The 26,966-nt window shown below is 41.2% G+C and overlaps 2 protein-coding genes across 19 annotated transcripts; one reads left to right on the forward strand and one right to left on the reverse strand.

Annotated features, from left to right (window-relative positions):
- Positions 1 to 2,515: 2,515 nt before the first annotated feature.
- Msantd5 (Myb/SANT DNA binding domain containing 5) lies at positions 2,516 to 10,827 on the reverse strand. Of its 9 annotated transcripts, none has more exons than XM_087573588.1 (5): positions 10,752 to 10,827; positions 5,004 to 5,101; positions 4,034 to 4,121; positions 3,225 to 3,530; positions 2,516 to 2,920 (listed from the first exon to the last, which is right to left on the reverse strand). In XM_087573588.1, the coding sequence occupies exons 2-5, from the start codon at positions 5,022 to 5,024 to the stop codon at positions 2,661 to 2,663; spliced, it is 675 nt and encodes a 224-aa protein (XP_087429714.1). In that variant the 5' UTR covers positions 5,025 to 5,101; positions 10,752 to 10,827; the 3' UTR covers positions 2,516 to 2,660. The 9 variants fall into 9 exon arrangements, with proteins under 9 accessions (XP_087429714.1, XP_087429720.1, XP_087429718.1 ...); XM_087573594.1 differs by having other exon boundaries at positions 4,978 to 5,101; XM_087573592.1 differs by having other exon boundaries at positions 4,920 to 5,101.
- On the forward strand, positions 9,067 to 26,966 carry Clk4 (CDC-like kinase 4). 10 transcript variants are annotated; one of them, NM_001399429.1, is given in 16 exon segments: positions 10,348 to 10,431; positions 14,200 to 14,360; positions 15,232 to 15,297; positions 15,844 to 15,921; positions 17,625 to 17,683; positions 18,882 to 19,104; positions 20,144 to 20,234; positions 20,629 to 20,695; positions 22,233 to 22,349; positions 22,434 to 22,600; positions 22,781 to 22,875; positions 23,122 to 23,251; positions 24,305 to 24,387; positions 25,658 to 25,737; positions 26,311 to 26,401; positions 26,480 to 26,966. In NM_001399429.1, coding segments are annotated over 12 exon segments (1,338 nt in total). In that variant the 5' UTR covers positions 10,348 to 10,431; positions 14,200 to 14,360; positions 15,232 to 15,297; positions 15,844 to 15,921; positions 17,625 to 17,630; the 3' UTR covers positions 26,621 to 26,966.

Here is a 26,966-nt window from a genome sequence, read left to right on the forward strand (position 1 = left end):
AGTTGTGTGTGCTCCATGAAGTCTTGGAGCTGGAGTTTGCTGTGTCCTGGTGGACAAAAGCGTCTGGGGTGTGGAGGAAGAACTTTCCTGGGCTAATAGAAATCTGACAAGCAGGTGCAGATCCAGTTGTTTATAAAGCTCTGGGTTATGAGTGAGTCAGACCCAGCCTACCTGGATGTGTAGGGTGGATCAGCAAAGGTTAACCAGGAGCCTTTAATCCCATCTCAGGAGGCTGAGGCGGGGGGGGGGGGGGGGGCAGATTTCTGGAATGTTTATGCTACATAGCAAGACACGGTCTCAATTGAATATATCAGCTGAAGTGGTAAAATTGATTACATCAACTACTTCAAATTTCTTTTTTTGAGGCAGGGTCTCTCCGAGTAGTCCTGGTGATCCTAGAATTCACAATGTGCAACTGTGCAGTCGCTTGGCTCTGTCTCCTAATTCTGAATCCTAAGATTAAAGATACAGGTTACCATGGCTGGCCAGATTAATAAATTAGCATATCCTTCTTGATCTGAACCTTGATAGAAAATTTGAGACATATAGAGTGTTTTTAGTCTGTTATTTTGTAGCAAAGAATCATCTCTAAGACCGTAGCTAATCGATAACAGTTGGGGAAGTGATCTGTAGCACTGTCTTCACCAAGAGGCGCTATGAACAAAAGGAAGCCATGTGGGTTGGGGGGAGATCATGGGATAGCAAGAAAGCAAGGACTGTGGAAAAGGCCAGTGTGACAGAGCAGTGGGTCATCCTCTGGTGGAGGCCACACTGGATCTGCCAACTCTGGGTTTGGCCACTGAGCCCTGCTCTCTTTCATTTCTTCGCAGTGCTGTTTTAATTTTTAACTCATAGTATTTTTAAATGTTATTTGGGACTTTCACAACATGAACCCAGATCATACTCATTTCCTATTCTCCAGGGTCTGACCTCAAACACCCTTATGACCGCTTGCCACAAAAAAAGAAAAGAAGAAAACCAAACAAAACAAGCCCAGTTTGTGGTCTCCATATACTCAGTGGAGTATTGAGGTCTGCCCCTCACCATAGCTGTGGCCATATTGTTCCATGCTTGCCAGCCATTTCATACTGTTGCTGTAACGTGCCTGCCAATCATTGACATGGAAAAATTATTTGACTCAGAGAAAGGTCATGCTGATCCCAAACCCTGTTATGTTCTGTATGTTGTAAGGTTTGTCAATCTTAAGAAATTCCATGAAGCTTTATGTAGAACCCATCAAATTAAAAGTCAATATGAGCTCTTATGTCTAAAATGGCTTGAGTCGGAGCTGACCACCGGGAAGCTCTTCTTGTACTTGTGTATGATCTCACTGTAACTTTTATGTTTTTTTTCCCCTTTATAAGCCAGCCCTGAGAAATGTTCATGCCCATAGCCTCAGCCCCCAAATTCTTTGCTACGACCCCACCCAAGTCAGCTCAGTCAGCCAACTGGGTCTCAAGGGAGGGAGCAAGGATTGAAAAGAAAAAGACACTTAGACAACACTATAGCATGACTGCAGCCAGTGCTGAGGCTGAAGTGGGTTTATTTTTTTCCACTCTGCTCTTATATCATTCTAGGTACATACAAAGAATATGGTCAGTTCTAGGTCAAGGAACAGACAAGGCAATAAAAAAAAAAAAGTCCTGTGGTATTCAGGAACCTATCAAGATGATCAAGATCTTGAGCCTACTTCCTTGTCCTAGGCAATGTCAAATTCCTGCCAAATTTCTAGAAGTGGCCCCAAGAGCTCTCCACATAACCCTGATCAATCAGTCTTAGGGTGTGCATTCAAAAAACCATCTCTGTTTGACTGAGATCACTGTTCGTGTGGTTTATGGGGCAACTCATGGACCCCAACAGGAGCATGATCAAACTCCCAGTGGCCAGTACCTTAAGGAAAACTGAGTCCTACGTACACCATCAGAAGCCAGCAAGTACTGAGACCTACATGTCAGCATCCTTATCACACTGTTTAAGAGTTCTCTTTGATGGCTTTCTTTCTAGGCTTTATGACTCTCTTTCTCACTTGTGAGTCTGCAGTCAACTTTACAACTGCAAAAGTAGTTTCCTTGCCCTTTACAATGTTGGGGTCTGGGAATCACTGCACAAACCACTCTGACCAATCGCCGTCAATTAGGGATGGTTTATTGAATGCCACACCTCAAGACTGATCAATCAGGACCACAGGTCAGACTTGGGAGCTGACTGCAATGTTCTGTCAAGATCCTATAGAGCTTTTTAAGCCTGAGATCTGCAATTCTCTGTGCCAAGTTATTCCACCAGTTAGGATTTAGGGATGGGGGCTTCCTTAGGAACAGAGTTTGTACACTTCTCCTGCTCCCATTTGTAGGGGTATTCAACTGTGATAGGGGACTTGCCTCATCTAACATGCATGTCTTAACTTGCCAAGATAAAGACAGACAGGAGAGGGCAAGTTCCAGAGCACCAGGCAGTGAACATTCTGCTGTCCCTCTTTCCTTATGGACCCCACTGAAGTGACAAGGATAAGGCAGGAGAGAGTTACTATAAGGACCTTTATTTAACTCCACATTTTTCCCTTATGAGGTAGAGAAATAAGCCCACACCCACAAGGTTCACAATCCCAGGTTTTCGGAATATAAACAAAGAAAGGCCGCTTATCTTCATTGAGGATCTGGGTGTTATTCAGCGGTGGGCCATGGCTGCTGGAAGCTAGGGTCTCCTGGGGCAAAGTTAGGAAGTAAGTTTGGAGCTGACATTGAATGGCTGGGGTTCCAGTGCTCCCCTCTTGGAAACAGGGAGTCCTCCTGTGACATCATTGGTAGTGAATTCCCTTGAAGCTGTGCAGAAGGAGCAGCAACACCATAATCCCAAGGCTGGTTCCTGGGAGTTTGAGGGTACATGGAAAGTGAAGGGTTACCAGCCCCATCGTCGAGAGGACCTGAGAGGAAGAAGAGAGTCTTCATAACCATGGCAGCCTTACTCTCTCTGAATCATGCTAAGTGATGGTCTATTCTGTGTGTCAGGGTTCACCCCGAATATGTCTAATTCCCATTCCCTTGGGGTGACAAAAGAATGTAGACAAACACAGAGGACAGACATTTACTTTTGCTATGTTCAGTGGAGGCTTGTGGGAATGGGGATTCCCCTACACTGTATGCTCTGCTCCATTCTTAGGAAGGAGAGGTCAGCTGATGCTGCTCTCTACAGCACTTGAAAGGGCAGTGAATACAGAAGAAGCTAACCTGGGACATGGCTTCCCTGGGGACTGGAGCCCAGGATCCTGTACAGAGCTTCTGCATAAGGAGAAAATAAAGGTTCAATCCCTGGTCTCTCATTACAGAGCGTCCTGTGTAGATCCCGCAGGCTCAGCAGCAGGTCGAAACAGCTTTCCCAGCTCTTCCTCAGGCCCTGCTGATAGAGGCGTCTGCAAAGAGCCCTGGTCTTCTTGTGGATCTTCCTGCCCGGATGGCCCATTTCCTGTTCAACTACTTCCCATTCCAGCAGAAAGACCCTGATTTCAGAGTCGGTCCATGAGCTTCCAGTAGAACCTGCAGGAGATGGAGGGCTGTGATTAGCACCTTGACGTCATGTACATGCACATCCAAACTTTTCGTAAGGAGCTTTCCTACACACTGACAAATCAAAAGTGGCCTCGTTCAGTTACCAGAGGAATCAATCATGTGCTTGCAAGAGTAGAATTATCATTTGCTTTGCTCTTAATAGCATGGAGCACCCTCACTTGCAAGTAAGCTTGGATGTCTTCAGTTGTAGAAAATATATTACAGACTAAAAGGGGCTGTCACAGAAAAAGTACTACCTGGAGACATTGTCCCTGCCTACACTCAAGACTCCTCCTTTCAGGGTAGTGCTCACAGCCACCAAGACTTTGGGATTGCTGTAAAAAGCACAGAAACCTAAGACAACTGCAAGTCTATCCTTGACACAGCTGTCCACATCTGGGGTCTCACATAAGCCTATAAGTCTCAGAAAACACACATAGGATAGAATACTTTGGTTTTTTTTTTTTTTCCTCAGAGTTGCCTCTGAATACCTGAGGGCCTTTGTCCTGCCCGCTTCCTACTCCGTCCCACATTGGATCCTTCAGTGTTTCTCAAACTTTCGCCTTGGTTTGCTTCTGTCTGTTCAGAAATGAACAATGAAAATATTTAAAATGTTATCATGCAACAAGAATCTGTCTCTCAGATGTGAGCAGATTCCGGAACCAGCCCCTCGCAGCATCACAAAGACAATGGACTCTTCACTCCTGATCTACAGATGCTGGTTCATTCTCGCCTAAGGGGACACCTTGGTGGTGAAGTGTAACCAGGGGAAAGATTCATGAATATTAGAGGAGCCCCCTGTTGGAGTGAAAGGCAAAAAACTGAAACCCCTCTCCTTTGAGAAGACCCTCAATCCCTTCCCGTCTGAGAAGTCCTCAGCCAGTCCTATACACATTGCTCCATTTAAACTTTGGTTGAAAACCTGAAACATACAGAATGGTTTTAGTCCATTGTTTTTTAACTAAGAATCATTTCTAAGATTGTAGCTAACCCATAATAATTGGGGGGAAATGGTGTCTGGCAACATCTTCACCAAGAAGCACAAAGGTAGAGACTGGGAATCATAGACAGTACAGTCTGGGAAAGGCAGGTGTGGTGGAGCAGTGGGTCCTCCTGTGATGGAGGCCACACTGGATCTGCCAACTCTGGGCCTGGCACTGAGCCCTGCTGTCTTTTATTTTATCTCAGTTCTGTTGGCAGTCTGAATGTCTGTATCCTATACCCTTCCCTGCTCTTCATAAGCACCTAGTTGCTCCTTCTAGCAGGTGTGATGGGAATGTCTTGGCACTGTGTTCACTTTAACGGAAAGGACACTGAGGGACGGCATGGCTGAACAGAGACCCATGTCTTTAATTTTCAAGGGTAGAAAAAACAAACCCTCATTCTGTTCCTTGTTAGGTTTTCGTGGTTTGAGTTTGTTGAGAAAATATCTTACATAACCCAGGCTATCCTGTAACCCACTCTGTAGACAGAGATGACCATCAACTTCTGCCCTTCCTGTCTTGATCTCCCAGTTGCTGGGGTTATACCCAGGAGTCAGGCACTCATATCATGTAATTCTGTGGAGAAAAAACAAAAAGAAAAAACACTGTTATATAGAGCAGCAAGGTTTGCAATCAGTAAGCAATTTTAATATGGATTTTAAGCCCTGAGACAGGAGAAAGTGAACTAGGAAGACTGAGTGTTAACTCCTCAAAGGAGAAAGTCATCTTTTCCTTTCTCTTTTCTCTTCTTTGTTCTTTGTCTTCCTTTGGAGACCCATGCTCTCCCTTTATCATACTAAGCAATTGTCTGGCCTGTGTGTCGTAGTCCAACTGTGAACAAGTCCTACTAGTGATGCCCTTGACTTCTTTTCCTGAATCCTAAAGTTTCAGATTGATTCTCCTGGCTCAGCTATTTATCCATCTTTTTTCTTTGGGATTTTTTTATGTTTCTTTAAACTACCCTGTCTTCCCCCTTGAGAATAGGACCACTGAACCAACCAAGCAGGGCACATATGTGCCCTTGTTTCTAAAGCAGAAAGCATGAGCCTGCACGGTTCTGCATCAGGTCCTCTGATATTTGTGGCTCTGTTTTTGCAGGACTCCTAACTATGGGAGCTGATGTATCTTTTACTCATTTGCCTGCTCTTGGGACTCTTTTCCTCCTATTGGGTTGCCTTGTCCAACCTTGGCTTTAGTTTTGTTCATCTGTCTGTTTTCACATGTTTAGTAACCAGTCTCAGTGAAGTCTGTTCTTTTTGGAAGTGAGAACCAGGCATATTCTTTTGAGGGGAGATGGCATATGGGAGTGGGAGGGAATTGAATTAGAGTGGAGGAAAGGGAAACTGTGTTCAGGATTTATTGTATGAGAGAATCTATCTTAATTTTTAAAAAAGTATTACTTTGTATACCCCCCCACACACAACCTTTTTTCCCTCTTTTGTTCATCACCCAGGTTGTCAGTCATATTGGCAAACCCTTTGCCAGTTGAGCTACATAGTCATTTGGCAACTTTTTAATCATGGGTACAGGGAACATTGATCTGAGCTATTCCTTGTCTTAAGCTAAACAACTGAGATCCTTAGTCAGTCGGAATAAGAGGCATCTGTTGATCAGCAATTAAGAATTTCTTGTTTTACAGTTGAAGCCAGGAGTTAATTCCTTAATCCATGCACTGGTACGTGATTAATAGATTCCTATCAAGTGAATATAGTTTTCACGCTTTATTTGTTCATTTATCTATTTTGCTAAACAGCAGCAGGTTACAGTGGAAATTGAGAGGTAAATTGCTGTGGTGATGTCAGAACTGTACTCGGTAGTCTGAGATCTCTGTCCAGTCTCACATACATAGATGCTCAGTGTGAGGGAGGCTGGATGTCATTCCCACTTCAGGACAGCTCTCTTAGGCAACCAGGGTCACATCAAAGTCCTGTCTCCCTTTATCATATTAAGCAATTGTCTGATGATCCAGAATCCCAGGGTTTCCTAGCAAGTCTTAGTAACCCTTCCAAGGTGGATAAGGCCAGATCTGGTTGGCCAGTGTGCAGGGAGGGTCCCTAAGAAGTGCTCAAATGTGCATGATATAAAATGCTCTCATCGTACTGCTCTGTCCATTATAGGTCTTCCCATCAGTCATGGAGTGAAAATCAGGGCCTTCCTGCAGTAGTGGGATGTAGTTAAACAGGAAGTTGACCTCCCAGGTAGGGAGAGGCACAGAATTCCAGAGCTGTTTCCCAGAGGCTCTACCACCCAGGCCTGAGGAAGAGCTAAAGAAGCTGTTTCCACCGGTGTTGGGCCTGTAGGATCTGAACTAGACTTCTTAAAGCTAATAAAAACGACCAAGGAGTGAACCTTTGTCTTGTTCTTATGCAGAGGCACTGTCCAGGATCTTTAGTAAAAGATGGGAAGATGGTGGCCTCCCTGGTGTTTCTCTCTTATATTCACCTTTCAAATCCTCTCTATTGAGGGGTATGCTGGCTCAATAGAATGTGATAGGGCCTTCTACTGGTTCCCTCTGTGCAAGGTGGAAAAAACTTTTCCACCCTGTCTCCCTATTTCTTGTTTGTTCAGTAATAATATTGTGGTCCCCACTGTTGCAGGATATTTGATCATGTTATGAACTCCCCCAAGATTGTGAACTGTTTCTAAGGTATGGCTCAGCCTTTGATCCTAGAGCTCTTTACAATAAACAAGTAGTTCATGGTGTGGCTTAGCCCTAGCACACACCTTTAATTCAAGAACTAAATAAAGTCAACCATGGTCAAGAGGCAGAGCAAGTAACCACCTGACTGGAGTGAACATAAGTAAACAGAAAGGAGGGTCTTTGAACTGAAGGGCATTTAACACAGTGTGAAGGAGGAGAAAGGGCCTTCTCCTCCTGGGATATTGGTAGAGCTTTTTCCTTCTGGGACATTGGTCGTATAGGAAGGTCAGCTGGGTGGTTTCTCTGCCTCTCTGAGCTAGCAGGCTTTCACAATAGCATCTGGCTCCCCAAGTCTTTATTTGGTAAGTTAAATGGCTGGGATTTTTGTTTCTTAAAATAACACCCTAGGGGTCATGCATGCTAGGCAAGCATTTTACCAACTGAGAGAAAGACAATACATATTAAATGTTGAGAAAAAAATGCAGTAAGTAGAATTGGGGAAGCCAGTAAGAGTTGTTTTGTTTTGTGGGATTGGGTCTCATGTAGTCCTGGCTGCCTTAGAACTTACTGTGTAACCTTCACATGACCCTCCCTCCACATTCTACCTCTCACATGCTGGTTTCACAGCTCTATGCTACTGGTCTTGGTGTCTAGAATTGATTGATTGATTGATTGATTGAATGATTGATTGATTTAACTAAACTTAGTCAATACCACCAATTTTATTCAATTAACAATAATTGATAGGAGGGACCCAGGAGACGGCTCAGTGAGTAAGGACATTTCTACCAACACTGTCAATCTTAGTTTGATCCTCAGGACCCACTGTAGATGGAGGGAACTGACTTCTTTATGTCTTTCTCAGCTCTCCAAATTTGTGCCATGGCATGGGTTCACTGATCACCCATTCCAATCTCTAGATAGATTCAACTAAAAATTTTAATTTAGATTTTAGTTTGACTAATATAGGGACATAGTGACTAGTAATGTGTGATAGACTTTAAGAGATTAACAAGACATTTAGCTACTAATTTAATTTCCAGGGACTCCATCCTTGGATACCTGCAAGTGTCAATGACCTCAGTTTACTTTCTAGTTTTCCAATCTAATGCGGGATGGAGTTACTCTAAGAATCCATTATTAGAAGGAATTCTACCTTCTCTATAAACTTTTGGGCATGACCTAGTCAAAGTTTTTGGTAAATGGTTTACTCCCACGGTTTCTAGAGCCAATATCAGAAAGAGTCCTGAAGGCTGATCAAGTACCTCTGGAAAATATTTCCAAAGGGTACGTGCATCTGTTTTCTGGTCCTGGCTCTGAGACCAGTTCAATGATGGGCCAGACCTAAGAGCCAGCAATTAGAAACCTGTAACAGGAGGGTTTCTATAAGTTCCAGGCAAGCTTGAACTAAATAATACGTCCCAGATCAGCTCTGTGTATACAAAGATTATCAAAAATGAGAAGGGGAGAGAAGAGGAAGAAAGAGGAGTGGTGGAAGAAGGAGAGAAGAGAGACACATATAATTAAAGGAGCAGTCTAGGGTCCATCCTGTATTCCCTTTGAAATGGCCTGAAATCAGTTACTTCCTGCCACTCCATATGCACTGCAAAGTGAACTGGGAATTGGGATGCTTTCAACATTGTTTGACTGAATCTTTGTTACTCGTGTGCTGTTTGACTTTCTCCTCAGGAAGTGTTAGAAATCCTGGGGGAAATTGGGATATTGTCCGTCTTGGGCAGTGTAGTATGCCTGAGAGATCCATTGTGACTCATGGTGTGGCCTTTAATCAACTTTGCTAAATGTGAAGGGATTCATTGTTTCATAATGGGAGCTTCAGAGACAAATTGGCTTGAAAAGTGGCTTTTAAAGACAGACCCTTTTGGTCTTGCCAAAAGATGGACTTGGAACATTTTCCTCTAACTAAGAAAAGTAAGTTGTCTTTGACTTTGTCAAATGAATGGAGGCAGTCAGTATGACAGTGAAACCATAAGCTCTCTGGAGCTAGCAAGGCTGACCTGTGAATGGTGTTTTCAGGAGTTAAGTCTGTAATTAGAGCAAGGAGCTGGTAATCACCTCAGGGTTGTCTAGATTACTAAGACTGTCTATAAAGAGATTGGCATAGAGTATTTCATTAATCTGGTAATGACAGCTCATATTTATGATCCCAGCTCTTTGGGAAGAAGATGAGAGGAGGACCAGAAGTTCAACCTTAGTGGGTTAGGCAGTATTTATAGTGTTGGATTCTCAGCAGGCTTTGTTTAGTTTTGATCTCATGTAGCCCAGACTAGCCTTGAACTTGCTATCTAGCCCAGAATGACCTAGAATTCCTGATCCTACTGTTTCTAAATCCTAAGTGTTGGGTTTACAGGCCTATACCACAAAAACCTAGTTCTCTGAAATTAAAAAAAAAATAGAAAATTCATTATGTCTTCTGACCACAAATGTCCATTTGTTGAGTAACTGTAATAGAAAATGATGAGGCTGCCATGGTCGTAACTAGAATACTGTCAGAAGTCTTAGGACAAATTTTCCCATTCCTTCTGATGTGCTGACTGAGAAGGCGAGGAGAAAGAAAGAGAGGAAGGCAAGGAGAAAGGAGAAAGAGAAAGGGTAAGCACCCGCTACGCTTGTTTTTAGAGGCATATTCAAGTAAACTTCTCCAAATCCAGTTTAGAGCGGAAACGCCAGATGACAGACATAGCCTGGTCACTGAGCTGCCCTAGCAGGGAACATTCGCGGACTCTGAGCTCTGGTGGCTCTACCTGGAGCTGAGGTGCCGAGAAGATTGAGGGTTGACTGGCAGGCCGAGTGCGATGAGCGTCCCGCTTTAAGATGACGGGAAAAGGTCAGAGGTTGGCCCTACCCAGCGTGGCAACGCCCAGCAAAACTCTTCTTCAAGAGCCCGACACGTGCCGTAGATTTAAGGCGATCTTCCAGGTTCACCCAAGAACAGAAAGAACCTCGACCTGACAGGCTGACAGAACTCGTCCTACAGGCGCCTTGGCGCTGCGCAGCCGCAGTATGAATGATAAAGCCCCCCGCCCCTGACGTCACAGACCCCCGCCCCCTTGCAAGGTCTGTGGGCGGGCACGGGGCTCCGTGACGCATGCGCGCTTGCTCGGCGTAGGTGGCGCTGGATCCACCTGAGGAGGTTGTAGGGTGACGGCGCGGACGCCATTTTGTCGGTGTTTGTCGCAGCGGCTGGAGAGAAACGACGGCGGTTTGGCGACATTTCTCGGCCAAAAGGCCTTTTGCTTTTGCGGAGGTGAGGTGGGCAGTGTCGCTCAGCTAGGTGTCTGAGGAAAGAGTGGGCTTTGGGCGTCAGCACCCGAGGGTGCGTCCGCGGGGCTGGCGGGGTGCCTCTCAGCCGGCGGCGACAACACCCGAGCTGCTGCGGTTTCGCCTCTCTAGTCAAGGCCCGCAGGCCCCGGGTTCGCCCGACGGTGCTGTCCGGCAGCTCGGGCCTCACTCACCTCTTGCCAAGGCTTCGCCGGCCATCGCAGGAACCAGCAGGGAGACCCCTTGGCGGGACGCATCCCCGACGCTAGTGTGGTCCGGAGTTGAGTCACCCAGACCCCTCCTCACCTTTCTCGGCTGCCTCGGCCGTTTGCATAACTGGAGGCTTTTCCAGAGTCCGATATTCGCCCTGTGTTTCAGCTCTAAGGGCCCTGGCCAGCTGCCCGGGGGAGGTAGGGCAGGCACTGCAGCGATCCAAGTGGTTGGAGTTCACCTCCAGCTTCGAGGAACACACTTGGGAAGGAAGGTTCGTCCTTCGTGCCAGGCGGTCACCCCCACACCCCTAAACCTCCAGACCTCGGTCGCCCTGATTGCCCTGGAACTATGTAGACCAGGCTGGACTCGAACTCCAGAGCTTCTCCTGCCTCTGCCTCCCGAGTGATGGGATTAGAGAGCGAACATTGCATATACATTGTGACAGTCCCCAAAACCCTGGACAGGTAGTCATCTGGTCTAATATTAAAGCTGCAGATATTTGGCCTAACTTTGAAAACTCACCCAAGGGCCTCTTGTACTCCACTTAAATGGGAGACCGAAATTTCTAAAGCGTGGTGGAGAATCATATTTCTAATATGAACATACTTACGGGTTCCGTTGTATCTTTTATTGAAAAAAATACCGAGGGGTGTAACATTTTTTTAAGTATTAGAGATAGTGTAATATTTCGAGGTGGTTTTTCTTTCCTGTGTATGTGAAGGAACTTTAATCTCATGAGCTCAGAAATCTTTTACTTTGCCTCCTAAGTAAATATTTCTTAGTTGGTTTTTTGAAGCAAGGTCTCCCTGTGAAGACCAGGTTGTCCTTGAACTTGATCGGGGCTCCACCTGCCTTTGCCTCCAGGGTGGTGTGTGCCACCACCACACCTGTCTAAGAAAATTATTTCCGAACTTTGCTAGAGATAGAGTAGGGGTGGGACATGTTCATCAGGGCCTGTTGGGACTGGGACCCACTGATAGACTGCTAGGTGGCTTTGCATGTTAGTAACTTGATAAGTTGAGAATTGTCTTGTGAGAGGTAAACTGGCTGTGGCAGTGTGGAGGGGGAGGGAGAACTTGAAGCAAGCACCCAAGTCTTGCGAAACCCTAATGGCCAGTCATAATGATGAGTCATCAGAAGCTGTAAGTTTGACTGCTGTTTTTTAAGAGTGCTTAGCCTGTAGCCCGGTAGCTTGAGATTCAGAATTCAGTTCCCAAAGAAACAGAGGAAAAAAGCTTTAATCAAACCAAAAACCTTAAATACAGTTTTGATAATAAAAGGAATGTGTCCACAGTATTCCAGTAAAAATGGGAAGATGAGTTTTTCTGAAAGCGTGAGTTTTGGCTTTTGTCTCAAGTTTGCAGTGTTGTCTATTTTACTTTGCCATATTAAAATACTATATCAAAAGCAATGCTTGGCTTTTACCACGATACCTAACACGAATTTAGGATTTTTTTTTGGTATGTGGCTTAATTCATGCTTTCTCATTTTTAACTGAGCTAAAAGAGAAGCCACATTATCAGAAAGATGCTTGGCAGGCGAGAATTAGAAGAAAATATAGCTTACTGAATGTTTGGGCAGGACTGTATAGGTCAGTGGTAGAGTTTTGCCTAGCATTAGGAGCCTCCTCTCCCCATTACATCCTCAGTAATCAGGAAATAATAGTGATAGTATCACACCCTGATGTTGTGACGCACACACACCCTTTCTGAGGAGCGCTTTGGAGAACTGAAACTGCCTATCTTTGCAAGTCTGGAGTTTAATAGATTTGTTAGCTTATATTTCAGTCATTTAGGCAAGCTGAAGGCGGTCAACTAAATTGGTTTTGTTCCATTTGGGTCTTATTCAGCCTCTTTGGGTTCTTCTCCTCTGCTCCCACCCCTGAAAACCATTAAAATCTGCTTAGCAGAGTTCAAAATTAAAGATTTAACTATGGAACTTAAGAGACTGCTCTTTTAAAGGACTTTTAGACTTTAGGGAATCATGTGCCCTCTTGTGGCGTCCATGGGCAACTGCACTCATGTGTTGCTCTTCCCCAGTCTACCCCATCCTCATTAAAAATAAAATTAATCTTTTAAAAATCGATTTAAGGGAGCAGAGTAGTTAAGTGGGTAACAGTGCCCACCTTTAATCTCTGAGACCCACATAATGAAAGGAGAGAATTAACCCTGGCTTGCAACAGTCCTATACATTTAAAAGGATAGAAGTTAGTTAGATCCTGAGCCTGGGGGAAATCCATAGGAGGCTGTAGATGAAGTCTGGGAACTGTTACCATTACCTGATGTCACTGGTCATGTCTCAGTTTAAGGATCAAACTAATTCTGGCATTTAGAGAAAGGAACTCTGTTACAGAGTCTAAGGAAAAAGAAATCTCATTAATGAAAAGCTTTTTACCTTTAAACCAATTACTTGCTTGCTTCTCTCAATTATTTGTATTAAACTTTGCCAGGCTATAGGAAGTTTGTGATACTATTGGAATAGACTTTCGTTAACTACAGTTGTAGGTGTTATTCTTAAATATTCAGATCTAGCTGAAAGGTAGTGGTTTACACCTTTGATTCCATCACTCTAGAGGCAGATGGATCTCAGAGAGTTTGAAGCGTAGTTCACAGAGCTAGTGCCAGACCTATACCAAGAAACTTCCTGTCTTAAAGGGAAAAAAAATGTGCACATTCATTTCAGTCTTGGTTTTTAAAATCCAATTTGAGAGACTGGGAATGTAGCTTAGTTGGTAGAATTATTAACATAAGTGACCTAATTTTAAAAATCAGCATAAGCAGAAGGAATACAAAAAATTGTGTTGGGAGTGCACGTGTACATTTTGTTGAGTATGTGGTCCAGAGGTCAACATAGGGTATCTCCAGAGGTCTCCACATTTTTTAGGCAAGGACTTTCGTTGAGCCCAGAACTTGCCAACTGAGCTAGACTGGGCTAGCCAGTGAATTTCAGGGATCCATATGCCCCCATCTGAAGTTACAGGTCTGTTTTGTGGTGCCTGGCTACTTATGTGGATGTGAGTGATCCGAACCCAGGTCCTCATACTTGCATAGCAAGCACATTACTGAGTAATCTTTCTAGCCCTTGAGCAATTTTAATTGGCCCTTTAAAAAAAGTTTAAAGACTAGCCAGGTGCATTAAGAAATGCCTTTAGTACCAACACTTGGGTAGCAGAGGCAGGCAGATTTCTGAGTTTGAGGCCAGAACTCAGAACTTGTCTACAGTTAGTTCTAAAACAGCCAGGGATATCTGAGAAACCCTGTCTCAAAAGACAAACAGAAACTTAAAGTTAATGAGTGTTTCTGAAGGCAAGCACTAAGTAGTGAAAGAAACCGTATTAAAGGTTCCATGCTGTCTGTCGTTTAGTACTAGGGTCAGTTCCATTCAGCAGTCATCTCACATAGGAGTGGTATTGTGTTCTAAGCTTTGGGAAATTTATCTAAGAGCCTATGTGACCCTCTGTACGAAGTATTCATATTTAAGCAATGGTAATGTACAACCATCTTTAGCTTCCCACTCACTCTCATTCCCTTCTCGTTAACAGATGCGGCATTCCAAACGAACTCACTGTCCTGATTGGGATAGCAGAGAAAGCTGGGGCCATGAAAGCTACAGTGGAAGTCACAAACGGAAGAGGAGATCTCATAGCAGTACGCAGGAGAATAGGCATTGTAAACCACATCATCAGTTTAAAGACACTGATTGGTAAATGACTTGTATTTTAAGTTTTAACAATTTGGCATTTGCTTATATAGCTTTTATCAAATTTGGAATTCAGACAAAAAAAAAAAACCGATTCAGGGGGAAAAAACCACAGAGTGTCATAGGCTTAGTATATATAGTATCATACTGCCTAGACTAAAGCTGTGAATAAAATAGTTTGTCCTGTGTCTGTCTGGGATCAATAGGAGACAGTAACTCAGCAGGTGACTAAAACTAAAGGCTCTGAGGATGTGGTTCATCTGAGGATGAGGAATACTTGCTACCTATTATGTGTGAGGTCCCAAAAGCCTTAGAAACCCCTCCATCAAAAAAGGAGGAGGAAGTCAAAAGATTATATTCAAGAACATATACAAAGTTGAATAATGATACCCAATGAGTAGTTTTAACTGTCTATAGGAAGGTGGCATATGTATTTGGGTGTGCAAGAAGTGTTTCACAATTGAGATATCATAGCATGTGGTTAATCCAGATGAGAAAAGCAGCAAATGCTATCTGAGATCATTCAAGTGCTTTGAGGAAGAGCCATTCATGTTACATCTGCAGGTTATATTTATAGAACACCAGTGGGTATGTCTGTCTGAGATTTTTAGAAACTTGCATTATATTTTGAGAATGTTTTTACAGACATTCTCTGGTAATGTAGGATAGAGCCTCAGTAAAAGTTTGTGATAGTATGTCTTATTTTATTATAATTATAAGATTTGAAGGTAATATTTTTATATAGAATGAAAAGTATCTTAAAGTTCTAAATAGTAAAGAAAGGCTAGGTGAGTCATTTCTTTCACTCTGCCTTCCATTAATTTCCCTTTCTCATTTGTTTTGTTGGTTCTATGTTTTCTCCTTGTTTGTACAGATGTTCCATTGGGGCTGTTTACCAGATTGCTTTCTAAATTAGCCAGCTGGGGTTACTTTAAAAACAGTATGTAATTTTTTTTCCTTCTCCATGCTAAACAGAGTTGTCTGCCAAAGAGCTTGTTTGTAGTTCTTGTAAACTAATCATGTTTTATCAAACAGTTATGTAAGGGGTACTGGGTGAGGTTATGGAAGGTTCAATGACCAGACCTTATTAATGAACACCATACAAATTGTACCCCATTATTAATGAGTACAAGATACTCTTTAAGGCTTACTATCTTACAACAATTATACGTAGTGCTAGAGTATATTATATATGTGAAAAGGTTGATTTGAGTGATTTGTGTTCATTATAATTATAAAAACCAGTCAGTCCAATTAACCACTAAGCCAGCACTACCATTCTTGACATTAACATCAGACACATTGGTGGTTATTATTCACCACCATCCAAACTATTCACCAATTATAAACATCTTTCTGAAAACTAAAGTTTATGAGTATTTTAATAGTTACTGGGAAATTGAAGCAGCAGCAAAGTGTGAAAAGGAGCAGGGGTATGGAAACCATTGCCCATTGCTTGACTAAATTATTTCTGTCTGTTCCTAAGGGATCTTTGTGTACAAATCTTTGCCTGTGGTTATTTCCTGAGAGTAGATTCTAAGAAGAGGCATTTTCAAGTTAAAGGGTATGAAGTTTTACAAGGTTCTTGCTGCATATTCTCATTTCTTTTTCTAGAAAGCTTATAACATGCTCCTTGGTCCTGTCTCTATAGTTTTGTCTGTTTTAAATGGTTTTCTTAATCTGAATTTCTAAATTTTAGTAAATTTGTTCAGCTTTTTGAAGAATTTTTATGTCAAGTGTTTTCTACTAAAGTATTTCTTACTGATTTACAAGATGTTTTTATTATGTATTATTTTAACCCTTTGTCATCTGCATTATAAGGCATTTTTCTCCTGATTTTCCTTTGGCAATGGCCTGTGAGTTGGTCTTCCTTTCAGCAGGTTTAATCTATTCTGCCTCAAATTCCAGGAAGACCAACATGGCTATAAATTACATACATATTTGTATGTCTCCTTGTAACACGGAGTACCAAGTTTTAAACCTTTGATGAACTTCATATGACTAGAAATCACCTAGGAGGTATGCAGACTTAGATTTGGAACTCAGTGTGACCTGGGTCTTCGTTTGTAAACTCTATATTCAGTATTAATGTAGTAGTCTGTCCTTTCAGAAACACCTTTAGTTTAGTGACACATTCTCCTGGGTGAAAATCGGCTCTGGATGCAGTCATCTACTTGCCATCTACAGAGTAGGAACATACATTTCAAGCCTCTGGCTGGTGGTGCTGTCTGTGTAAGTGGAAGTGTGCGATGGCACTGTGTTACTATGTTGGTCTGGAATTTCTTCTGCTTTCCACCTTGTCCAGATCCTGGCCTTCCTTTAAGACGCTTATCTGCTTCCAATCTTTGTCATGGATTCCTCCTTAATCATTTTAAGCAAATAGAATTCTTTGCCTTCCCTGAGTCCTAAGTGTTCATTTGCACCTTTTCAGCATTTTTTGCATTGTCTATTTTGATTTTTTTTCCTTTTTTTTTTTTTGTGAGAAATCTTAAATTGTTCACTTGTTGTCAATTTGCCTTATATAATTTTATTTTGTCTTCCATAGGACCTGTGTGGAAATAAAAAAAGCCAATTCACTTAACAGTTTTACTGGGCATTTAGTGGATATTTTTTAAAAAATTAAATCTGTTGATTCTGTCTACCATGTCCACAGCTTGTATAATTCTATAGTCTTTAATCTCTAAACTTTGGTCTTTGGTTGTCATAAATTGGAAAGGTCCTTCTCATGCTAGCTCTGCTCCTGATAGTATCACCGCCCCATTTTTTTATTGTTGGTAGATTGTTTTGGATTGTCAGCAGGGCCAGTTTCATGTGTATTCCCATTAAGATTATTATTAGTCTAGTTTTTTTTAATGATAGACTTTGGATCTGGTGGGTGTGTGATACTTTGTAAAATTAAATAGGATGCCTGTAGAAGTGTGGCTAGCTTCTTGTTTTTCATCTAGATCTCTGCTTCAGACCAACTGTCTCAGGCCCAGAGTTTAATCCTAATAGCCTGACTTGTTTCTCCAAAAATTAAGGAGAACTTGAGAATGACACTAGGCAATAAGAAGGCCCAGCCTGAATTAGATGCCAGTCTTGTTGAGTAGTAGTCCTGGGGATATTTCTATTCCTGCTTAAACCAGCACCCAGGAAAGAAAATAACACCATATTCTGGGGAGTGTAAAGGGGTTGGCGGGGCAGTGCAGCAACATCTGTCACTCCATTGCTTGTCAGGATTATTTAGCTGATTTGTCTGACTGGGCAGGTGTCCCCTCTCTCCCCCAGTGCTCCATGTGCATCCCTCTTGAAGCTTCGCACTCTGTTGAAGAGGACACTCATCCCAGGTAGAGGGGGGATGGGAAACTGGGCCAATTGAATCTGTCCTTTTCTTACCATCAGATCAGGACACTCAGCTGGGATCCATTGACTTCCTGAGGTCCATGGCCTCCGTGAAGTTCTTGCCAAGTTTTGTTTATGCATTTGTACGTTTCTTGGGGAAAAGGGTCTGCACCTTTCTTCAGGTTCTTGGAGAATCTGTAGATGCACTGTGGCACTAGAAAATGCTGTTTGCTGTTTCTTGGGTATTTTTTAAGCAAGAGTCACAGGAAATTAGAGAGGCAAGTAGAGTGGGAGGATGACCACAGTCCTGAACTCTTTCTTGTACAGAAGGTCTGTTTAGATGTATTTGGTACACGAGGCAGGCCTCAGAAGTTCTGGTCTCTGTTTCTCAAACAGGAGTAATAGAAAGCTTAGACTTAGAAAAGAGAGGAGACAGATTAGATGACATAGGGCAGGAGTGGCAGTTTGAAAATACCTTGGTTTTGCCACTAGCAAGCTCTGCAACAGTGCTATATCATTTAGGGATCTTAATCCAGTTAGTAAATGAAAAGGGCTGAAAGACATTTAAAGCTCCTCATGTCTGTGACACACATTCTGGAAGAACTCTTGGTCAGGGATATTGAAACTGCTCTTAGTTTAAGGGAAAGGAATCCTCTTTTGCCTTTCTCTAAATGCATGGCTCTGAGAGAGGAAAAGGAAGCCAGTTTCAGATGCTGCCTATGTTGTACCATCAGTGTATTTCAGAACAGGTTCGAAAGTTTGGTCTTGACTTTTTAGATGGTAAAGGAACATTTAATCTTCAGCATATTGTAATTGAAGCTTTGTTCCTTGGTATGAAATGGTTGACAGCAATTTCTAATGTATGGGATTTTTTTTGAGATGGTTTCTTGTGGCCCAGGCTGGCTCCAAACTTGTAGTGTACCTCAGGATGGCCTTGAATTCTTGATCCTCCTGCCCTCATCTTCCAAGTGCTGGGATTAAAGCATGCCTGGCTGTAGCAGTTTTATATGGAAAAAATATGGACCTATTTGGTTAAAAATTATTTCTTAAGCATTCTTAGATACATATAAATTTCATCTCATTGATTTGAATTTTCCCTTTTATTGAGTTAGCTGTGTAAACCAAGAATTCTTGAAAGTTTTGTTTGAACCACATTATTCCAGAATGAAGAGAATAATTTGAAATCCTTTAATGTGTTTGCAGTCACTATTTAGAAGCAAGATGCTTGAATGAGAGAGATTATCGGGATCGGAGATACATTGATGAATACAGAAATGACTACTGTGAAGGATATGTTCCAAGACATTACCATAGAGACATTGAAAGCACTTACCGGATCCATTGCAGTAAATCCTCAGTCAGAAGCAGGAGAAGCAGCCCTAAAAGAAAACGTAACAGACACTGTGCGAGTCATCAGTCACATTCGGTATGAGTGATTTGTTTTTATTTGAATGGATTGATCGTAAAGCTCTAAAAGAGTGATAAGTTTCTAAAAGTTGCTTAATGCAATTTGGATATGCTGTAATTATATTCATGTTACTTGAATCCTTAAAGGAAATGTACACGTTCTCATAATTGACCACCTGTGTATTATTTAGTCTTCATTTTGCCCACACACTCATTCTGCAAAACAGATCATGAGTTTGTTGGTTTTAATAGTAAGAACATCTTATTTTGTGGTTGTATAGTGTATTAAAAAATGAGGCACCCATTTTTTCTTCTATGAACGTAAAGTTTTTTTTTATTTTGAAAGAAACTGCTTTACTGGTAGTTGGAAACAACTCAGGCAAGTCACGCTGCTGGGGTGTTTAGCTGTTGCTGACTCCTGTGTAGTCTAGCTCCTAGCACAGTAAATCATTGTCTGCATTAATTTGCTGAAGCTGTGAGCCTGGGTGCTGAGCGGAAAATGTACTGAGAAAGTCTTTCATTTGTAAACTTTGAGATACCATTTCCCTCCCCCAAGTCTTCTCAATAGACCTAGCAGTTAGTAGATGGAAGATTGAAATTGGTCTTTACTTCCCCCTCTTACTATGATGTCCACTTTTAAATGTTGCTAAAAGAGAACAAATTCAGCTAATGTGGACATTTTCCTGACTGACTGAACAACTCAGCTCACAGCATATGGTTATAGCAGAATTAGTAACTCGTGACATTGCATTCTGTAGACTGCAGACTTCAATTAATCAGTATTTTAAAGAGACAATTGTGTTGTTTTTTTCTATTGCCACTTTAAGTATCTTATCTGAAAATCTGTTCCTTGCCATGTTTTTCTTCTGTAACATAAACTGTGCCCTGTGAATTTCTGGGGACTGAATTTGAAATTGCTCCTGCCAACTGTTCGTGGCCTGGTGCTTATCTGAATGCCTGAATATCTCCCCGCTGAATGAATTGCGTATTCTGCCCTGAATTCACTCTGATATATTGATTGGCTGGACGATCTTGGTGCTGCCCACTTGCCGTTCCAGAAGAGCCACCGAAGGAAAAGATCCAGGAGTATAGAGGATGATGAGGAGGGTCACCTGATCTGTCAAAGTGGAGACGTTCTAAGAGCAAGATGTATAGAATATTTTTCAACACTTTTTAAACTTTGCAGACAGAATAATCTTTTAAAGAGTAGTTTGTCAGCGGGGGGCTAAAGACTCTTCATTGCTTTTTTGTTTTGTTTTTTGTGGGTTTGTTTGTTCTTTTGTATTTCTTCTTTTCTGTAGAATTTAAATATTTCTATTCTTAAAATTCCAAGATAATCAGTGGAGTTTGAGATTAGAGCAAGACAGATAGCTCTATCTAATTGCTTTGTAGCAACTGAAAATGCCATAACTTGAGCGATGAAACCTTAGTTATGCTTTGCTAAAGATCATTTGGAAATATGCCACACTTAAGCATTCATTGTATGAACAGCTGGGTACTTGTGCTAAAGTACTTAGATCTCTCTTTCTCTCCCTCACTTTAGATGAAATCGTGGACACTTTAGGTGAAGGGGCCTTTGGCAAAGTTGTAGAGTGCATTGATCATGGCATGTAAGTTTGCTTTTTCCTTTTTGAACATTCTGCTATATTTTACAATGTACTTAAAGTGGTTGCTACAAGTTTTCCTGAGAGAAATTCAACAGAATTTCTGAAATGCAATGTAATGTATGTGCCATGAGTATTAGTTTTATTGTGAATGGTGGCAGTTTTTCTCAGGTGGAAGTTACTCTGTAAAGGAATGCTCAAACAAGATATGTAGCATTCTGGTACTTTTGAATTGCAACATCAATAAAATACATCTAAATTTACATGTTAAAGTACATCTCCTGAACTACAGATTCTATTAAGACCTATAGAATAAAGTCTATATTCTCTGGTAAGATACATTGACTTTACCTACCTATTTGTACCACCTCCCTTCAGAACCTCTGCTCTGTAGTTTTACTACTTTTTGTAAGTGAATGTAAAAACTTAATTGAAACTACACATTTCTAAAATGATATCTATTTTTTTTCATCAGAAATAGTTAGAAAGGGTATAAGTTTACTGTATATATATCAGTAGTTTTAAAAGTAAGGTTTGTCTTTAAACATATTTGGTGAGACTTACTATCATAGCTCCTTGATCTGTTTTCCACAAACTGAGTTCACACTTGGAAATGTGTTTTTATCCCCATATTTGGAAATGTTTTATTGTTGAGCTTGGTTGTGGCTTAGTGGTACAGCATTTGCCTAGCAAGGTGCTTTTTCAGTCACTAGCCAAAAAAAAAAAAAGTTTTAGCCCTTAATTTACTTTCATACCATTTTCTATGATTTTCTCAAAACACTGAGTTTATACTTTTTGGAGTGTTCCTGGAAATGCCTCAACCCAAGCCCACTGCCCTCAATGTAGCTATTACTCCATACTTGGATACAATGGGCCTGTAAAGTGCTGGGGTAGGGAGAGCTTCATAACTTGTAGGCGGGGTCTTTGCCCAGCTGTTTGATTTCTTTCACAGCTATCTTTCAGGCCCAGTTCTGTATTGTTGTGTAAATTGCTACTTTACTGAATGAATATCTGGAGCTTCATCTCTTTGTCATTGAACTGAGGCATAAAGGAGTAGGTCCTGTCGTTCTGTACTAGCTCCTGTGCCTTGTCTCTAGCACAGAATAGGTCCAGCCTGGTAAATGAACACAGTGCTTTGAACAGCAGCATACTCTGATTCTTAGCACACTGGAGCATGTGCGTGCGTGCGTTACTTTTAAATGTTTTGTATAAAAATCTAGATAAAATTTTAGAAGCATGTTAAAATTTCTAAATATTACATGGATGGTTGCTTTGTTTTGAAAAGATGATCTGGTACCTAATATGGGCTCTGAAAGGTTAGAGCAAGTGTATGGGAACTTGTAATTACAGTTGTATTTTAGGAAGCTGAGGTAGGAGGAGCACAAGCTCAGTGTCAGTCTGGGCTACATAATGAGTTGAAGCACAGCCTGAGCAAGCTACTGAAATCTTGTCTCTAAAACAAAACAAAGAATGTTCTTTTCACAGAGGATGCAGTTTCATCCCACCTCTTGTACATTTAGCATCATCATCTTTTGTTTTCAAGGGATGGCTTACATGTGGCAGTGAAAATTGTAAAAAATGTAGGCCGTTACCGGGAGGCAGCTCGCTCTGAAATCCAAGTGCTGGAGCACTTGAACAGCACTGACCCCAATAGTGTCTTGTAAGTACACACTGAACCACAAGCTATCATACTGTGTGAGCTGCTCACTTCTGTGCACTCAACTATTATTTTGATCTCTTTTAGCCGATGTGTCCAGATGCTAGAATGGTTTGATCATCATGGTCATGTTTGTATTGTGTTTGAGCTGCTGGGCCTTAGTACCTATGATTTTATTAAAGAAAACAGCTTTCTGCCATTTCAAATTGATCACATCAGGCAAATGGCTTATCAGATCTGCCAATCTATAAATTGTAAGTATTCATGAACACATATATTTTATTGTCTTTATTTTCTAATCAGCATATGAACACTTGCAGGTTACAGGTAAAGTTGATGTCTCTTTTGACCGTCATTTCCACTTCTCATCCCTTTTCACTCAACTGGCCCCAATTAAATCTCAGACTAATGATGGTTTTCTGTTTCCTTTGTAGTTTTACATCATAATAAATTAACACACACGGATCTAAAACCTGAAAATATTTTATTTGTAAAGTCTGACTATGTGGTCAAATACAATTCTAAAATGGTAAGTTAATGACTTATTTTAATTTTGTCTTTAAAATTAATTTTATCTTGGGGATCCTTGAGTGAGGGATTGGCTTCTGAGCCTGGGTATATTTTGATGTTCATCCACAAATGGAGTATGAATAGGATGTGTATATCCCAGTTGGGGATGGTGGAGAAGGGAGGATTCACTTGCAAGCCTTTTGAGTAGTTGTATAGAATGTTTATGTCTTTGTTGAGTTTCATCTTTATTCAATTGTGTCTCTAGAAACGAGATGAGCGCACGTTGAAAAGCACAGATATCAAAGTTGTTGACTTTGGAAGTGCGACATATGACGATGAACATCATAGTACTTTGGTGTCCACAAGACACTACAGGGCTCCAGAGGTCATTTTGGGTTAGTAGACACCAGACTTCTTATACTTCTAATTGTTGAAGTCGTGGTTAACTAAAATGAGAATACAGAGAAGAGTTTTGCATGTTTCTCCTTATGACCATGTTTATGAAAGATATTCTGAGTGCTGATTTGTGGTTCTTAATTGATCTTAACATGGTGGGTATGCTTGCTTGTGATTGTGAGGTTATGTGTCACCTGTTTTCACTCCACTGCCAAGGTAAGGCTCTAGTACAAATGCCAAGGGCCTTGTTAGCAGACCTAGACATGAAATAGAGATGGAGCAGGAGGAAAGGGAGGGACTTAAAAGCAAGAGTCTCTCTGTGTTAGCCATGATGGGAGAAAGCTGGAAGGGAAAGGTTTGGAACTTAGGGAGCATGTGTTATACCTCAAAACTTAGAAGTCACTGGTCGGATTGGGAACTTGGAAGTAGGACACATAAGGTGCTATTGTTGATACAAATCTGAAATTGGAGTCACTGGAAAAGGATCTGGAGCCTGGGGGAATAGAATTCTATTTGTGTGGGTAAAGTTCCCTAGGATGAAGGCAGATTAGAGGGAAGTTATAGTTGAATGCCATAGTAGAGAGAAAGCAGTTGCTTTAAATATTTATTAACAGTCAGGTAATATTGGGAAAGGGTGAGAAAAGTGAGATGAGGCTCCAGAGTATGAGAGTTCATTGAGGAGTGGGGTAAAGGGCTGCAGTTAGCGCCCTGAGGGTTATATTGCAGTATAATGATTGAAGAAGATGACTTGTATCTGAGCCCAAGCTCTACGGTCTACAGATGTAAATGTATTTGCTATATGTTTTCTAATGGTGAGCATTGGAGAATGAACAAGTGACTAAATCAGGGCCAGCACCAACTATAGTTTTGCCATTTATATAAGACTGAAGAAATGCTACGTTCCAGACCAGCCTGAGCTACATGCACTAAAATTTTAAATCCTGAGGTTGCTGTTGTAGTCTCTGAGGTAGACTATAAAGAGTACTGGCATGTAGGGAAGGGTGAGCAGTTTAAAGTGTTAGATATAACATGCCTGTGTTTGTTTTGAATAGCTTTAGGTTGGTCTCAGCCTTGTGATGTTTGGAGCATAGGCTGCATTCTTATTGAGTATTACCTTGGATTCACAGTCTTTCAGGTATGTATCTAATACATTTTATTTGATGATCTTTAATGAATTTTATGTTAAACATGCTATATTTAGCATCCATAGTGGATATTTGCCATAGGTCATCATTGAAATTAAAACGTAAATATCATACTTCTGAAAGTACAGTTGGTTGAATTTCTACTACTACTGAGGTTGTAACTTGTTTCAAATGTGTATTTTATCCTTTAACATGTAGTTTATGAAGAGTTCATATTATGTGTTCTGGGTGTTTTTATTAAACTTTATAAGTTTACATTGGTGTTTAATGTGGCTAGTTACAATTCTGCTCTGGCTATGTTAACCTTGTTTCTAAAAACGTATACTAATAAAGCATAAAAATTGGAACTAGCTAGGCGTGGTGACATATGCCCATAATTCTGTCACTCAGGAGGCTGAAACAGGTGGATCAAGATTGTGAGCCTCAACTATATGGTGAAATTAAGGCTGGTCTTGGCTACAAAGGGAATATGCCTCACAGAACAAAATCCTGCTCTCTAGAACAAAGATTGGCAAATGGTGTGCTATTGTGAAAGTTCTCCCTGTTGCCTACTAAAAAGAAAAGGTCTTTTGCCAGCAGTTCACGTTTTTGGTCTGACCCTTCAGAGGAAAGTTGGCCAGCCTTTGCTCTAGAGACACCATTTCAGCTGTGTGTACAACTGCTGCTTTTCCCATTTAGCCAGCACCTATTCTAGGCTGCATTGTTTTTAAGAGTAAGGTCCTTGACCTGGGTATGTTGTCAGCTTTACTTACTGTGAGCTATGTGCCTTCGTGTTCAGAACTGTGGGGAGAATTGTTGGACTGGCTATATTATCTGGGATTAATGTTAGTAAGGGACCTAGTTAATCATGAACTAGATATGTTAGATACTTTTCATGTTGATTACCATAGAGACCTCTCCAGTTTATTTTAGACTGTATAGTGTTTGCACCAGACAGAACAGCTCTTTCATTGTCGTTCATCTTTGAAGAATTTCTGATGTAAATTGTGTAGCTGGCTAGTCTGGCCTTTTTGTTGTTGTGAATTATGTTTATTTATTTATTGGGGTGGGTACACACATGTGGAAGACAACTGGAGGGAATTGATTCTTCCACCATGGGAGTCCCAGGAATCAAACTCAGATCTTGGCAGCAAGTGCCTTTTACCCATTAAGTCATCTCTCTAGCCTTAGTCTAGTCTTTTATATCAGCCCATATTTTATGTACATGTAAGGAAGGCGAGGAGTGCTAAATCCCTTTTTTTTTCCCTGAATTTTTTTTAGACTCATGATAGTAAAGAACACCTGGCAATGATGGAGCGGATACTCGGGCCCATCCCAGCACACATGATCCAAAAGACAAGGTTTGTCTAAGACGCAGGCAGTGGCCTTAGCTTAGACTGTAATGGCATAATGCCGATTCTGAGGACTGCAGATTTTGAAGGAAAAAGAAATTCTGGACAAGTGATAACTTGGAGCTATAAAAAGTCATTTTCAGAACATAATTCTGTGTTTTACCTTGTGCTCTTGTGGAGAAAGGGGCTTTATTTTAGTTCTCAAGTTAACTTTTATGCAAATGTTTCTCTTAAGTTGATTAAAAACCAATACTTGTGAGAGCCCCTTCTTACTGGCGAAGATGTCCTTCCCCATCCCAAATCTGATGAGGTCAGAATTCACAGCCAGGAGCTATCCCTTTTAAAGTGAGCATTTTCTTATTTGTGAGTAACATAATTGAGATAACTAAAATCCCCCAGGATAGATGAAAGGAAGAAAGACTGTGTAAAGTATCATGTGTAATGCTGCTAATATTGTTTAAGTTACACACTGTCTGTTCAGTTAGTGAAAGATTTCTGTCTGTCTTATCCCCACCAGGGATTAGGGACAAAGTAATGATGTAGAGGTTATTTTTATTAATTTCAACTGTTTTTCTTTTATAGGAAACGCAAGTATTTCCACCATAACCAGCTAGATTGGGATGAGCATAGTTCAGCTGGGAGATACGTTAGGAGACGCTGCAAGCCGTTAAAGGTAAAGGAAAAAAGATAAATGATACAGTCACCTTTTCATTCCTGTCTTCATTTAACAAGACCATCTCCTCACCCCCAGGAATTTATGCTGTGTCACGATGAAGAGCATGAGAAGCTGTTTGACCTGGTTCGAAGAATGTTGGAGTATGACCCAACAAAAAGGATTACCTTGGATGAAGCTTTGCAGCACCCTTTCTTTGACTTATTAAAAGGGAAATGAATGGGAATCAGTGGTCTTCCTATATACTTCTCTAGGAGCAATTACTTTAAGACTGTGTCAGTCAACTAAACATTCTAATATTTTTGTAAACATTAAATTATTTTGTACAGTTAAATGTAAATACTGTATGTTTTGTATCAATAGCATAACTACCTTGTTAAGTATGGTGTTGATAATGAATGCAATATGAGTTAAAATGGATTTTCCTTTGATGTTAATTGCCATTTTTAAAGGCCTTTACAGTGCCCTTTGTGTCCAGTGGTAAACGTGATTGGTCTCATCTTTTGTACATTAAGGTTAACTTTGAAGTGGTTTTTTTTTCCCTCAAGTAAAAAGGAAATCTTGA

Source organism: Rattus norvegicus, chromosome 10, assembly GCF_021556685.1.
Source record: "Rattus norvegicus strain SHRSP/BbbUtx chromosome 10, alternate assembly SHRSP_T2T, whole genome shotgun sequence".
Taxonomy (NCBI): Eukaryota; Metazoa; Chordata; class Mammalia; order Rodentia; family Muridae; genus Rattus; species Rattus norvegicus.

Excerpts from the sequence above, each read along its gene's own strand:
- Msantd5 (XM_087573588.1), bottom strand. The coding sequence starts at position 5,024 with ATGGTCATCTCTGTCTACAGA. Across the intron at positions 3,531-4,033 it reads GGCAGGACAAAGGCCCTCAG|GTTCTACTGGAAGCTCATGG; the intron begins GTATTCAGAGGC and ends CATCTCCTGCAG. Across the intron at positions 2,921-3,224 it reads CCAGGGAAGCCATGTCCCAG|GTCCTCTCGACGATGGGGCT; the intron begins GTTAGCTTCTTC and ends TCTTCCTCTCAG.
- Clk4 (XM_087570286.1), top strand. The coding sequence starts at position 14,258 with ATGAAAGCTACAGTGGAAGTCACAAACGGAAGAGGAGATCTCATAGCA. Across the intron at positions 24,388-25,657 it reads TTGGATTCACAGTCTTTCAG|ACTCATGATAGTAAAGAACA; the intron begins GTATGTATCTAA and ends AATTTTTTTTAG. Across the intron at positions 25,738-26,310 it reads CACATGATCCAAAAGACAAG|GAAACGCAAGTATTTCCACC; the intron begins GTTTGTCTAAGA and ends TTTCTTTTATAG.